This window comes from Pteropus alecto, unplaced genomic scaffold, assembly GCF_000325575.1.
Source record: "Pteropus alecto unplaced genomic scaffold, ASM32557v1 scaffold57, whole genome shotgun sequence".
NCBI classification, from domain to species: Eukaryota; Metazoa; Chordata; class Mammalia; order Chiroptera; family Pteropodidae; genus Pteropus; species Pteropus alecto.
This window is the reverse complement of record NW_006442508.1, coordinates 6,109,646-6,126,334: the sequence shown is the minus strand read 5'-3', so window position 1 is coordinate 6,126,334 and position 16,689 is coordinate 6,109,646. Positions and strand designations below refer to the sequence as shown.

Below are 16,689 nucleotides of genomic sequence, written 5' to 3'. Positions count from 1 at the left end.
CTATATCTTTAAGTTTATTTTCTAGAGATTTTTCATTTTCTTTCTGAGCTCTCTTGTCATCTTCGTTGTTCATGGTATTTGATGGATTATTTCTCCACCTAGGCATTTATGGAAATGAACTCAGCTTTAAATTTTTTTTTATTATTATTATTTAGAGTGATCTCACTTTAGCAGATTGATAAAATGTGTTTTTGTTTGTTTGTTTGTTTGGTGCACAAGCCTCCTGCACTGCCTAGGCCTCCCAGATTTCTGCTATGTGGCAAAATAATGCCCTTTATTCCCTGGGGAGGTGTGTGTCTCCTCCGTGACCAAGTTGCCTTGGTCCTAGGGCTCCACTCCTGTGGGAGAATGTGGTAGGCAATGCAGTTCTGAGCCTCTGAAGTCCTGGTGCTGCTCCAGTGGCCAGATGCAGTGTTGTACTACCTCAAGGGCCCCAGTGACTCTGCCAAGATCAGCCTGGAGGGGTGGGGATGGGGTAGGTTGGGAGAGAACACTGGTTTGCGTATGGCTGTTTTCCTCCTAGTAATGGCAACTGCCAGACCTCAGCTGCCTCATCTCTGTATCTCCACTCCTTTTTGGGACCAGCCATAGTATGTGTCTCAGAAGTTGTCTCCTCAGTTCCAGGGCCTATAGATTCTCTACTCTGTAGATGGACATTCGTTGCAGCAGTTTCCCCAGGTGCCTGCTGCTAGTTCTGGGAGTGTTCGGGGAGGCTAGCTCTGGGAGGTAAGGGGAGAGGTGGCCAGGCTTCATGACTCTGTTTTTTACCTGGAGATAATGGCTGCTAGAACACAACAGTCACATGTCTGTACTCAGTCTCTGTCCTGATCACTGGGTTCCACTGTAGTATATGCTGATCTCTTTTTTTTGGGGATAAAGAGAGTGCATGCCTAAACTTGATTCCTCTCCTCTCCTTGAGTTCCTCAGGGAGCTTTGGGCTGTGTCCACAGCACTTGTCTCCACTCCTCTCCCTTTCCTCCTCCCTTGCTCATGCAATTCACCCACCTTCAGATGCCTCAATTCGCAGATCTCTCAAAAGTGTTTGTGTGTTAGGTTGAGAATTTTCTGTTGGAGTATAGCTGTCCAACTTCTTGTAATCTCAAGGGGAGAGATCAAGGGGGCCCCTCACATCACCATGCTTCTGACATCACTCCAAAAAGCTTTGATTTTAAAGATAAGAATAAGCCAACTTAAATGTGAAAATTGACACCTAAATGAAAACTAAATTATATATGTATATTGTCACATGGTTACTATGTGGATGTGGTTCGTGGAACAATCCAAGTCGAGAATATGTCCATTTCTAAGAATATAGGTATTCATGCAACACAATTATGAGTAATGAATGGACTTTGAAACTACAGCACCACTGTAGTCAGGCCTAACACTACAGAAAATAATGTGGAAAATAGTATGTATAAGTCATTTAGAAGAGAGAGGATTTCTGACCATTGTGTGATCTGTTGCAATTATAGAAGTAACCTGTAAAATAATGATTTTTCTTAAATTTTATTAATGTTCTGTTTAACTGGCAAGAATATCAGCAAAATAAATACCCAACTAGGAACTAAGCTTAGACTTTCAAGTCAGATTGCTTGAGTTCAAATCTCATTTGGGCGACTACAGATTTGTGACTTGAGGCAATTATTACCTTGTTGCTTTGAATTCTTCCTCTATAAAATGGGGGTAGAATGATAGAGTTTTGGTGAAGACTCAGTGGAAAATCTTGGTTAATTGCATGGTGAATGATATATAATCAATAACTATTAGCTATCATTATTAATAAATTTGGATCCCAAATGAACCAAAGTCCTTAGTTTAACGAAAGTGCCCAGTTCTAGAACATCTAAAGTCCATTATAAAATGTGTTTTTAAATATTTGATTAATAGCTAAAATGTTTAAGTAAAACAATAAACTTTATTTTGATTTCCTCTTTGGAAACTAGCAGCAAAATGGTCATCAGTCAGAGCACCAATGAGAGAAGAAACTTCTAGAAATATGAATCTGTAAATCAGAGATATTCTCATCAATCTATGTAGCCACTCATCCATGCATGGAAAATAAACTAAACTGTCTATAGGGTTGAAGTGAACAGCTATAAGGCTAACTTTATAGTCAAGTTAATTGCAAATCTCATTTTCATAGAAAGAACTTTATTCCTTCACTGGCTTTTATTTTATAACTTAAAAGATCAGAGACTGTTCAGAAAGTGTTTTTTTTTTTTTCTCGGTTTCAAAGAAGCAGTCTGGAAAAGGAATAAATTAATGCAGAAAATATTTTCTTCTTTCCTACACCCACTCTTCTGCTCATCAAAAAAGCTACAGGCACTAAAATTCATTAACATTTCTATGAACATAAATGTGAAATATTCATTTTCATTAAGTAGTCTACTGAATGTGGCAAAATCAAATTTATCCAAGGAGATATCCAATGCTGCTAATTTCCTTGACAATGGAGACATAAAGCAAGGGAAGCTATGAATCATTCATGAAGTTCAATTTACTTCTGTTATTTTTGGTGTTTAGCATCCATGAATAGAAAGTGCGAGGCATGTTTTAGATGCTATTTTTAAACTATTTTAGATCGGAATTAATGATTTGGCAGGCAGCAATAAAGTAAGAATGATTCAAAGGCTTTGCTGGTAATTGTCCTATATTTCATATTTTCCTTATATTTAGATGTTCATGTATTCATAATATTTTTTTCTATATTCTAATATCCTTTTAAAATCAGGATCACTTTAGAACCAATAGTTTAGGCAAGCACATGAAGCAATTGACTGGCCATGTAATTAAAGTGAATAAACTCCCAGAGTTCTAGATTTTAGGGCTGAAAGAGATCTTTAAGATTTTGTAATTATGGCATCTCAATGAGAAATTTCTACCTTAATGCTGGTTAGGTGGCCATTTCCAATTAATCAAGGTGTCTCTTGATTAAACATATTTCATTAATGGGCAACTTGGATCATTGGTAAGTATTTTTCTTATTAATTCTACATCAACCTTCTTGCAACTTCTACCTGCCTGTTCAGTTGCTGTTATATCACCAGCACTTAGCACATAGAACACATGTGGTCACCTCTTAAGAAATGCTAGTTGGATTTAATTGAATGTGTTCAAATTTAACATTGAATGGGTTAATTTTATGTGTCAATTTCACTGGGCCACAAAGTGCCCAGATATTTGATTAAACATTATTCTTTCTGCTCCTCTGAGGGTGTTTTTGAATGAGATTAGCATTTAACTAATAATAGTAGACTGAGTAAAGTAGATTGCCTTCCCTAATGTATACAGGCTTCATCCAATCACCTGAAGGCCTGAATAAAACAAAAAGACTAACCTTCTTCCAAACAAGAAAGAATTCTTCCTGCCTACATTTGAACTGGGGAAATCAGCTTTTTCTTGCTTTTAGACTCAAATTGAAACATCAGTTCTTCCCTAGTCTCAAGTCTTCTGGCCTTAGGACTGGAACTACACCATCTGCTCTCCAGTTTGTCAACTCACTTTGCAGATCTTGAGACTTATTTGCCTTTATAATTACATGACCCAATTCCTTATAAAAGTCTTTCTCTATATATGGCCTACTGGTTATGTTTCTCTGGAGAATCCAGACTGATACAATGAGCATCATCAAACATAAGGTTTTTCTTCTATAAGATAGCACTTAAAGCATTCAGCAGTGGCTGTTATGGCTCCCCCAAATTTTCTTCCCAGATATCTTGGTAGCCTCCTCTGAAAGAATTTATCTTAATATGGTATTAAGAACTGGACACAATTCTCCACATATGATTTTACAGGGAGAGACTTTTGTAGAACTGTTCCTATCTCATATATGAACACTGCACTTTTGTTTTTATTTCCAGGTGTTAATGTAACATATTACATAGATAAAATTTAGCATTTCAACTCTGCAAACTTCACATTTTCTTGGAATTTTCCTTAGTTAAGTTAGACAATTTTATTTAGGTAGACACATTTTTCTTATTACTTGCTATTTTTGTGAACAAGGAAACAATTTATTTTAGAAATAATTAAACATGACTATGGCTTAACACTTCTGTGTACATGTTGTTACTACGACACATTTAAATGCAATTATTATTCCGAGACTAAGAGATAGGTTGAGTACATGGGTCACAAAATTAAATACATTAAGATAATTACTAAGTTAAAAGTTTCCAATCCTTAAAAAAAAAAGCAAGAAACAAATATAAAAATAACCACGTATCACTAAATGTTACCTTCATTTCATAAATTGGTTGTGGTTCAGGCAAGAAGGATACAGATAGTTAATGATTCAAGTAAACAAATAAAAATTCACAGTGATTCATCACATTTACCATCCTGTTAAAATGCCTAAAGTAATTAAAATGTTAGGTTTTCTCCTATCTGCCTCTTGGATGACACATTTACAATCTTAAATTTCTGGGATAATTTTAGAGCACATTGTACAAGTGAAAGTATATTTTATTATAAGTAAAAAAAAAAATCCCTGCCTTAAATCTTATCTGAGAAAATTAAAACCAGACCTCTATCTCCTAAAATTTAAAAGACTTGAAAAGTTTGGAGCCAAGAAATTTAACATATATTCACTCCACAAATATTTATTGTTAGGTACTAGACTAGGTTTTAATTATTGTGTTGTGAACACAATGATCCTTTCCTTCATAGTAAACATGGAAGCATGCAAATACTACTAAATGCTATATAGGAAACTAACAGAATTTGGAAAGAGGATAGCTAGGGGTTTCTAATTTAGGTTGGAGGTGTTATCTCAGGTGAGAACTGAAGAATGAGAAGAAGAAAACCAAAACCCATGATAGGTAAAAGCATTTCAGCCCAAAGAAACAAGATTGTAAAGATAATGAGATAGAAGAAATATTGATCTGCAAAAAACAGAATCCATGGCATTTGAGTTTAGTGTAGTAAGCAAAGGCAAGATGGCTACAGATGAGAATGACAATATCAAGGGAAGAAAGTCACACAGGAGCTTGAAAGTCAAATTAAGATGTGTGGAGAGTTCTTTTGGTGCAATGGGAAGTCTTTGCATAATTTTAAATGTAGAAGTAATATGATCTGATTTATATCTTGCAAAGATTATTCTGGCTGCTGGGTAGAGAATGTATGGAAGGCAAAAATTGCTACAATGATTTCATAAGAAGTAATGGTGGTTTGGTGGCAGTAAAGTTGGAGAGAAGCGAAAGGGTTTGAAAAATATCTTGAAAGAATAAATGGTACTTGACAATGAATTGGATGGGTAGAGTGTGAGAAACACATTAACAATCCTACGATTCTGATTGGATAGTGAAATTAAGGATACTGGAAAGAAAACTCATTTGGGAGGGAAAAATTGATAGTTAAGTTTTGAGCAAATTAGGTTTAAGATGCCTTTGAAGCATAAAAATAGATATACCAAGAAGAGTGCTGTGTACATAAGCCTGGGGCTTAGAAGAGTTTTGAGCTAGAGATATAAATTTGGGGATCATTGGGCTAAAGCTTGTTTGTAAGAGAGCTCCTTTGTGACCTTTCTGAGAACAGTGTCTGTGGAGGTGGGAGATGGGTAGGGAAGTTCCAGATTACAGTTGGTTAACAGGAAGTTGAGAACTAGATAATAGATACAGACCATTATTTCAAGTAGCTTGGAGAAAAAAAAATAGTAGATTAGGAAAAGTTTAAGGGAAGACATAGGAGTAAAGTAGAGATGTTTTATGAAAGAGTTTTTGATTTATTTTTAGGCTGTGAATGAGAGGTAGCAGAGAGAGCTAGATTGAGAACTAAGAGATTAGAGGAGGAGGTATATAGGAACTTGAGAAAATCAATTCTCAGAGGAGGAAGAAAGATGGAATCTTGAACACATGGGCAAGGGTCAGGCTATAAAATAAGTAGAGCATCTCTTCCTTTGAAATACAAGCAAGCTATCTTAGAATGGTGAAGATAAAGGAAGTTTAGAAGAAGATAAGTGAGTCCATTGAGAGATTTCAGGCCTGAAATGGCTTCTAACTATTTTGGGTGAAGTGAGAGGGAACACTATCTACTGATACCAAGAGGTGAGATAGGGTTGAGATTTTCCTCAATTATTGCTGCAGAGAATGGGAAAAGGCACCCGAACCCTCCATGATTGTTATCCCAAGCTCTTTCTATATGTCCATGAGGCTTGTGGCTATCAAACTTTCATATGATAGCTTTATTGATTTCAAATTCCAAATCCTCTTAACACTAAATTCCTTGATTGATTTTTCTATATGCCATTAACTCTTTTTATAGTATCTCAGGGCTATGAAGCTATTAATCTGCTCCAAGTTCAACTAAATTTTCAATTTAACAAGGCTTTATGGCCTTTCCAATTTTACTTGATTAGATGACATTAAAGAAAAGCGAAACATCTTTAGTTTGTATTACAGGACCCAACCAAGCAAAATATTTTCTCACTCTGTGACTGTGATTGAAGAAATACAAACAAGTATATTTTGTAAGGTAGATAAAGTTTCTAGTCTATTGGTCACAAAAGTATGATTGCTTCAAACTTACATTGACAGAATGTCTACTTCATTATTATTTCCCGACTGACACTAGAGTCTCTCATTTGTAATCACTTTAAAGCTCAGTTGTAGTCTTCATAAATTGTCAGTTAAGAGAGAGCTGTTTCAGTAAATAGTGCAACACATGTTTCTTCATGAAGAGTTAAAAATAGATGATAACAGGTTCAGTATTTATTAATACTTTTCTTGCAACATATCAATTTTATACTTAGGCAAGAACAAGCAAATCTCATTTGAACTTCACAGTATTGCCATATGTTTCTTTATCACTTGGAATTACTACTTAATATTTAAGATCTTACATTACTTTATCTATTGTTAAGAAGGGATACATTTTAAGTAAAATATTAAGGCTAAGAAATGTCATTTTTTTTAGGTTAGCAACGATGCAATTAAGGACTTCTTGGTTTCCTGCATCCACAGATCACTTTCTCTCTACAGTTGAATCATTTGACCTTTGACCTAAAAGCAAAATTCTGCCCAGCTTCTGGAATCTATTTTAATCTTTATTAGGGATAATTTTAGGAAATAGAGACTAGTCGGTTGAATCGGCATCCTCAGCCTAGCTGAGAGTGGTTCCAGTTGGTGCTATACTTCTAATCATTGATGTTCTGCTCCCTGCTCACCTATTGATTACAGAATTCTTTGATAGTCAAATTATCTGGATTTGAACCCCCTCTTCACCACTATCCTTGCCCTGTGCCCCAGGGTAAGTTTTTGACTTCTCTGTGCTTAGATACTTAATCTCCTAAATATTGTTAGAAATATTTATGTTACAGAAGTGTTATATTAATGCTTACCTTTGGTCTGGCAACTAGAAAGCAGTTCTGTATTTTTTCCCCCCTTTCTCCCAAGTTCCTACCTTTTTAGACTCTTCATTACATAGATTATTACAGACCTGAATTTCTGCTTAGCTTTAGGTGAATATTCTTAGGGACATGAGTTCTATGAGCTGCTGTTGGATCACTTTAATGATGGCTACCATCTGCCTGCATTCCTACATATTAGCTGACTTTAGGGTCCCAGTTACTATGCCTCATCCATCTGTCCAGACAGTTGATTACATCTTACTAAATTGTCGCAATGATTATCATATGCTTGGGTCACCTCCTATTGCCTGACACTGTTTTATGATAACTTTTGACTATATGGCTGTTTGTGCTTCCCCCGTCACTGCCCCACAAAAGTTATATTTTATTTCTGTCTCATTTATAGTTTTGGTTTTGTTATTATATGATATGATAAATGGACCTAAAAGTCATCTATTTTCTAAATATGAATAAATTGCATATTTAGAGAAAAATATAAACCTATAATAATAGAAAAACAATATGTATCATAAAATAAAATATGCATTTTGGAAGAAATAAATGGTGATAATTTTAGCTCTTGCCAATTTACTGGTCAAAATTCATTACTTCTTTAAGTGAGTGATGCAAACCCTAAGATCTTTGAATTTTGAGAGGATGTCCTATTCTAATGAAGTCTAGCAGAAGCAAAGGCTAAAACTCACAATCGATGGAAGAGATGTCAAGGGTAAAGGCAACCCATGAGTTATCCTTTTCTTTCCATGTCAGTTCCAAAAGCTAATGGTTTACTTGCTTAGCTAAACTTCTGCCTTATTTATAAAATATCACTAGCTATTAATAAATGATTGGGTTCACATTTCATTTCTACTTTTTGATTTTGGTTTTTATTGACACAAACCAAGTGTTACTACCAATATTTTCACATATTAATACCTATCAACCAACTTATTTATATAAGGCATTTTAAAATTAGAATATTAATTAAAGAATAGCTCATGAATTTTCTTGTTCATTCCAGGTTCTAGTGGTAGTAGATCGATGTCTATATCTGAAATTCTCTCTCTCTCTCTCTTTCTCTCTTTCTCTGTCATCTCTCTCTTCCTGATCTCTTTCTTTCTAATCTATATCTATGTCTATGTCTGTATCTATATCTATATCTATCTATGTCATCTATCTATAGCTATATAAGTGTCTTTATATCTATCCCTATATTCACTAAAACTAGAAAATTAATGTAATTAGTTAATAATTAGACAACTGGGAATACATTTACTCTTTAATAATACTATGAGATCACCTGGAATTTTCCCATTTTCCTTTACTATTTTGATACTTAGATTTAGAAAGTATTTTGATCTAGATACATATTTTTCTATTTCTCTCTATCTATTAAGTGGTATGTTAATGCTCTGAATTAGCTATTGTACCTTTCTGTGCTCCTTAAAACCAGGCAATGGCTTAAGCCTGGAATTCACAGTAAATGGGCTCAAATGCCTGCTTGTTGATGGCTAAGAAACAATGAAACAAAGATAGTCCATCAGATTAAATTTTAGTGATTAAAGGATTCAAATTGTTAAGGAAGTAATCGATAAAAATCAGGCCAAGAGGACAAACCCAAATTAGTTACTAGACGTGAAATGCATCGAGTCTCTGGCCCAAAGCACAGGCCTCATGAATACCATTTATGCTTTTGTTCTTCTCATGAAGAAAGACAAATGCACACAAGACTCTACCATAGTGTTTTTCTAAAAGACAACAATCTACAATCCTTTGGGTGGACAGCCTATGAAACCATAAATAATCTCGTAATTCTTTACATATCAAAGTATTTTTCCTTTCTTATTAATGCAGCTTTGGTACTGGGAGGCCTTGGGAGAAACTCTACTCTGAGAAAGAGAAAGCATGAGTTTATAAATTGTCCAGCTAAACTAAGTGGACTTTCCCTAATGGTTCAAAAAGATAACTACATTGAAATGACCCTTGAGCCACCAGTATAAGGGAAAATGTCACTAGACTGTAAACCCCTTGAAAAGTTTTCAGCATAGTTGTAGCTGAAAATATTCTAGTACCAATTACTCAGTGCAAGGTTAAATTTAATTGGGTCAAGCAAACATCTCTCTTTTTCATTCCCCTGTCCAAGTAACTCACAGCTTTCAATCTCCAGAGTGCAGTTTTGTTCATCCAGAGGATATCTTCGTAAATCCATCATACACGCAGCTGTGGTTGTAATTCTGTCAGGATGAGAGAAAAAAGATAGCTTCATAAAGACGATGACCTTCATTTCCAGGCTTCCCAGTCCTGAACAATGTCTACCAGTTGGCATAAAAATTTTGTGATTAAAAATTTTGGATGCAGGCAGAGTGAATGAGTCTGTTTGCCACTCATTAGTAGTGTGAGCTTGGACTAGTTAATTTATCTCAATGAGCCTCAGTCCCCTTATCAATCAAAACATCTACTGAATAGGATGGCAGAGAGAATGTGTGCTCCACAAATGATGGTCATTACTATAACTATTATTAGTCCATGGCCCTTCTTATATTTACTAGCATCCTAGCAATGCCTCTGCCAGTATCTGCACCAAGTCTCACCTTACGAGAAGTAAGACATCTACATTATGCACCAAAGCACTTTTTTTAAACTAATAATAAAACAATAAGAACGAAAACAAAAACAAAATCTATCCTCTATAACTTTTGGTACGTCACATTTCCCACTCCTAGAGAGGTTTGTCAGATTCATCTTGGAGACACTTGTCTATCTATATTCAGTAGATAGTGTACCATGATGAGAAAATGCTATCCTAGAAATGTAGGGAGGAGGCAAGAGAACTAAATGTTAAATCAAGCTATATTGAGAGACTACAATGTGCTGATCAGCCCTGCAGCCAGACCATGAGGAAACCTACAGAACAAAGGAAGATTTCTGCTGGAATTACTAGCAAACCATTTACCTACACCCTGAAGGGAAAACAGTCTTTAAGTCATTCTCATCACAAAATAAGCAAAATCATTCATTTCCTATAGCTAAAACTATGGGAAACCTATGGATCAAAGGCTAGGAATTACCAGCAGCCTTTCTCGCCACATACCCATTCTTTCATGCTACATACTCTTACTTCTCACACTGTATACTCATACCATCAAAAAAAAATAGATAAACAAAGTCTTTAAACTGTAATTTATAGAAACTAAGAATGATATATAAATTGAATTCCTAGAACACTTGGAGATTTTTTGTCTTTGATTTTTCTGTCTTGGTCTTTTCTCTGTCCTTCTCATTGTCTTTTTGCTCTGTCTTTGTAAGTTTGAAGCAATCATACTTTTGTGACCAATAGACTAGAAACTTTATCTACCTTACAAAATGTACTTGTTTGTATTTCTTCAATCACAGTCACAGAGTGGGAAAATATTTTGCTTTTGAGGTTGCCAAGGTGAGTTTTTGTTTTGGTCATTTGTGTTAACCTAGTAGGCACTTTCTTAAAAACATTATCAGGAAAAAACCCTAGCCCTTTCTAATTTCTCTTTGGCTTTCTTTATGCAAAGTGAAAGTTCACTGGGTGAACATTGGGACATTCCCTTAACAGCCTTTCTTAGACAGGATGTTGGTCAATTTAATCAGATTTATTTGAGCATTAGGCAAGAGTAAAAAATTTAAAGTTCAATTTAAAAAAATTCTTCAAAGTATTTTACAAAAAATTTGAAGGCTAGTTGTGTTTCAAAATTTAGCACATGAAAAGATTTTGCTAGATTCTTTCTTGCTTTCTGCTCTCATAATTATATGAATTAATTTTTTTTCATTTAACAATATATCATAAGTATCTTTTGTTGTCTAAAAATACAATTTGTTTTTATGGTCTACGTAGTGTTTCAAACACCCTCAGTGAGACAACCCAATAAATATTTTTAAATGCTTTAAAAATGATCTATTTACTTTTCTATACTATTGATTTAACAGCTGCTTATGAATAAAAAAATTATAAAGATATGAACATTTTCTAGAAATTACTAAAGTGTAAACAGCCTTATGATCCTATGACTTAGCCAATGCTTCTCAACCAGGGATAATTTTTCCTCACAGGAGACATTTGGCAATATCTGGAGACATTTTTGATTGTCAGGTTGGTGATGGAAGCTTAATACTTGCATCTAGTGGGTGGAGGCCAGTGATACTGCTAATGTCCAACAATGCCCAGGACAGCTGCTAACAATAAAGAATTATCTGTTCCAAAATGTTAGTAGTGCTGAGCTTGAGAAATTGATTTTCAAACAATTTTCCTCTGAGGAAAATTTTAATAAATAAAATATTAGAGAGAACTTCAACATATAAAATACAAATGAAATAAGTAAAAGCTGTATTTTGTTAATATAAAAATACCGTATAAATTCAAATGTTGACATCTATTTTAATGAGCACACAAATTTGATAATTATAGACTTAAATCTCCCTTAACACTAATTATTTTTGTGTTGTGTTTTATTTGTATAGTATTGAGAAAAATCCTAAAATAGTGGAACACTTGCTTTTAAAATCTTACATGACCAGCCATGGGCTACCCTGAGTTATTGGAAAAAAAAACCTGTGTGCCAAGTAACCACCTCTACAACCTTTGCAAATGGTTCAGATATACTCATAGGTGGTCGGTCTCTAGTAGGTGCTTAATGATGGACTAAAAGGAAGCTTTATTTGCTTCAAAGTAAAAGTGCTCCACGCTCTGCATTAATTAAATTAAATTAAATTAAATTAACCTGGCTGCCTAAGTTAATATTGCAGTGGTCTTGAATGCATTAAAATGTAACATAGTATAGAATACAGTGTGCTTGTTTCTTATTATAGTTTAAAATAATTATATTATTTAAATATAAAATTAGAATTGAATATTATTTGTGAGACTATTAAAGAGCTTTAGAGATGTTTGAGAATATCATTTAAGTCCCGTTGGTCAGCATATCTCCCTTAATTTACCTCATTTTCAGACACTTGTCATTTGGCTAGTTAACCACATCATATCAAAATCAGGACAAGCATTGAAATCTAAAACTGCACCACTGATTCACATGTTGTGAGGCTCTGGAGTTTTTACAAAGCAATTTGAAAAGCTAACAAAGCATTGCCTGTAAAATAAATAATGAATGTCTCATGTGTATAGGTCCTACAGTTGTAAGTAGTAAAAACACCTAATTTTTGGAAAGCTTAACTAAATTTACTATTGCTACCCATTCTGATCAATCCATTCATTAACTAACAGATATAAGAAATCTAATTGATATTATCTTGGGAAATCATATATCAAACTAGAAGCTTGCCCACGACCTGGTATCTTTTCAACTATGATCTCCTGGACCAGTGAACTTCTACTCAGAAAGGGAGAAAAGGGAGGGAATCAAGGCAGCTCCAGGAACTTGAGCTGTAGAAAGTGCCTGACTTTCTCTGGAAAGCACTGGCATTAGTGAAACGACTTCCTTCTATCTGCTCCAAGTTTCAAATTCTCAAGAGGATCTCATGGCCCAATTTGGATTAGGTGCCAACTCTCCCAAAATATTTTAGTAAGGGCTGAAAGGAAAGCCATGCACATACAAATATGGTCACCAGGGACCCACAAGGACCCTGAGAAGGGACTAACTGAGACTCAAACAGGAACTTCTATATGAGCAGATACTCATGAATTCATGTTGTGGCCTGTAGAAATTTATGCAACAGAGTATCGGTCTTTGCTAATTAAAGAGTGGCATTTCTAGATTTTGCAATGCTTATGACTAAATGAGCCAGGTGCCTTGAACTCTGTGAGAAAAAAAAAATGCTCAGAAAGAATTCTCAGGATTATCAATAAAAAAAAAAGAGGTGTCCCTGGTCAGAGTTCTATACATCTCTCCTGTTTTTCTGGGTGAGAAACAACAGTGAACATCTCTGAGAATGACTGCTCCCTCCCTGTTTTTCCGTTTGTTCACTTCATTGAAAGTAATTGCACAGCAGTGGTTAGTCGTCTCTGCAATTAATTAACACATTCACATGGAAATGCACTCACATTGTGGCTGAAACAGCTTAATATTCTAAATCTTCTCTGTAATCAAAGGTGCCAAAGATCACAAAACTGAATAGGTTGAGAGCTTCAAGATTAGAGTGTTCTTTGAATTTTGTTTTTTTACCTTTTCATACTCAAGTCATTCATTCTGAGTGTATGAAAATATTATTATTGACTGACAGCGCAAATAAAGGTACAATAGTACCAGCTAAAGGCAAAAGCATTAACTGACTTTTTTTTTTTTTCTGAACGTAGACTTCTCAGAGGTACAGATTCACGATAGCATAACATTAATCTGTCTTCTTTTAAAGACATTTAGAATGGCTTACATTAAAATCCAATTTACTGACATTTTGAAGGTTAGGTCAGAACACTATAATAGGCAGTTAGAAACTATAGTCCCATGATACTTGGGAATGGACAGAAATCACATTGCTGTAGTAGTCATTTATTAAGGTATATGCAGCATGATCACTGACCTTGAGTCACTGTAATTACAAATCATGTATAGTTGATGTCTAAGGGTAGCATAACCCTCATTGCTGACAAAACACAATCCAGGAGATCCTGGCCCATAAGTAGCTTAAAGTCTAGCTACACACACACACACACACACACACACACACACACACACACACACATACACATATGTACATATAGAGAGTATTTATGCGAATAAGAATGTCAATTTAAATAAATGGACAAATTATATACATGAGGTTGGAATTTTCTTATAATTTTTAATTTTATAGGGATGAGTTCCCAAGTTTTAAACCTCATCTCTGTAGAACATAACTATACAACTTAATAGAATCTGTATTAAAAGAATATGAGAAAGGAAAGGGGGAAAAAGCCTGAAAATGCTGAATTCTAATCACACTCGTATGACTGGTATGGTCGATAATGAGTAGCAATTAGAAGATCGCTATTAGTATCACTTAGTAAGTTTGTAGAATGGCTACTTTGGCCTCTAGGCTGCACCCTTAATCCATGTGAAGTATATCACCCAAAGAAACTGATGAGAAAAAATGAGTTGGTTAACCTAAGTTATAACCAATGAGTACATGGATTTCTCCCCCTATCTAACACTTACTGGGTGGTGAAAAAAATACGTGTTATTTTAGGTAGGCTACTATGTTTAGGAAAATACCTTGGTATTTAAAGGTGAAATCCTGAGGGTATGAGACAAGAAAACAAGAGGAGATAAACTGCTCTGTGAAATTTACAAGGAACTTAGGTATGGGAAGCATAAAGTAGCAAAAATTTTTAAAAAGTCATATTGAATATTTAATTTTAAGCTTTTTGTATTGTTATGACAATAAATTTTTGTTTGTCTAAGCAAAGCCCCTTACCTTCTCCCCCTACAGAGTAAATCTTTGTGTAAATGTTTTATTTTTATTCTTGGAAAGGGGAGAAATTCCATCTTGGCAGCATTCATGGCACAGTATTCTATAAATTGAACCAATTCAGCAAAAACTCTGTTCTGAAACCAATTCAGAACTTCAAAGCCAGAGATGGCCAAATCATGTAAGCCCTTTAGGAAACATCATTTCAATACCTGCTTCTGTCCTCACATCTCACTGTGACTCTCCTGCCGTCCTCATATATAAATACATGTGATTACATTGGGACCATCCAGATAATCTCATCTCAAAAGCCTTAAATTAATCACATCTGCAAAGTCCCTTTTAACATGTAAAGTAACATATTCATAGGTCCTGAGATTTAGAGTGTGACTATTGTTGGATGGTTATTATTTTGGCTATCACACATGCGTTATTCATTATTTAAAATAGTCTTTTTATGCCATTTAAATGCCAGTTTCAAAGATAAAGAAACTAACACTTCATGGGATTAAAAAATGTTTCCAAGTTTATATATTTTGTAAATGGTAGCACTGGGATTCAAATTCATATTATGCTAGACTCAAGAGCTAAGGTTTATTTTGTCCTCAATTATTATTTTTAGGCAAGTCTGAGCAGAGAACAATTGGTTTAGTAAAATTTCTCCCACAAGCAGTAAAAAAGAAAAAAAGTTGACCTTACCATATATTTTTAGTGTTCTTTTAGTTGTCAGTAATTCAGGACATCTTTTCCCCAGTCAACAATGAGTATAAAAATGATAGAGGACTTTTTCCAGGTATCAGATGATACTGTGGGCATTGAGGCTACAGTAGTTAAAAATATCCAACAGCACCTTCATGCTGTCAAAAAATTTTTGATTTTATTTTAATATTGTCAGTTCTCAGAAAATACAAGATAGAGCCGTTAACTCTTGGTTTCATAAAATATGCCAGTAGGGTATGCTTATCTCTCATTTGGGACTATTTTCTAGAAACACAAATATTTCATTCACATCAGAGAAATATTTACATTATCGAGAAAGCATGAAAACACTCAGGAGAAAGAGAGTTCAATCTTACACTCAGTCTGTTGGTGGCAATTGGACCAAATATGTGTTAAACTTGATTTGGGATATTCCATGAACAGAGATATTATGTAGGTGTGATGCAGCATGGAATAAGTATAGAGAAGAGGATTGTTTTATTCACATGCAAGTTTGATGCTTGCTACATAGGAGTCGCTCAATTAACTTTTCGTTATAAACTACATGCTTCTAAAAAATAAATGCATTAAATTTATTAATAAAAGTACTTTAAAAATTAATGCATGATCATAGTAAAACATCTGGAAAATACAGAAAATTGTAGATAAGAAAATAAAAATTATCCATAATCTCATTACAATATTATTATTAATTTCCTTTCTTCTAAGTATATTGTTTAATAAAGTCAAAATTATACTATATTTAACAATATCTTTTGCTGCTTCTTCCTTAACTTTATTAGTAAGAATTTTCTTAAGTCATTGATATTCTCCATGAACAAAATTTTAATGAATTCTCAATTCTGTTATGCAGATACCCTATAATTTTCTTAACCATACTTCTATTGGAAGACATCATTAGATATTTTTTGGTGATGTTTTAAAAATCCGTACTACACTCATTACTGCTCTTATATTTTTAGTTTTTGATTTTTCCACCTCGGGTTCTGCTTTCTTCCCCCTGTTTTGTGCTCTTAGTGCTGAGTGTTAATGACACTCTTCTCAGTGCAATCCCAAGCATTCATTTTCAGGTAATTAGCTACATGCCAAATGTTGTGTAAATGGCCTCATTTTTATTCATTTCTGTCGGGCTCATCCGGTGACTCATGAACCACTTTGTGAATATGAAAAGCAGTTAATAAATCAGAGCGGCTGGGGGTGGAGAGCAAAAAAAAAAAAAAAAAAAAAAAAAAAAAAAAAAAAAAAAAAAAAAAAAA

The 16,689-nt window shown here is 34.4% G+C and overlaps 1 protein-coding gene across 3 annotated transcripts in view; it reads right to left on the bottom strand.

The window, feature by feature from the left end:
• GABRB1 (gamma-aminobutyric acid type A receptor beta1 subunit) overlaps positions 1–16,689 on the bottom strand; it is a 375,428-nt gene that overhangs the window by 87,865 nt on the left and 270,874 nt on the right. For all 3 annotated transcript variants that reach the window (XM_006922474.2, XM_015597505.2, XM_015597506.2), the window contains one exon: positions 9,497–9,579. In XM_006922474.2, the coding sequence (XP_006922536.2) occupies positions 9,497–9,579 (83 nt within the window). The remainder of the gene's footprint in view (positions 1–9,496; positions 9,580–16,689) is intronic.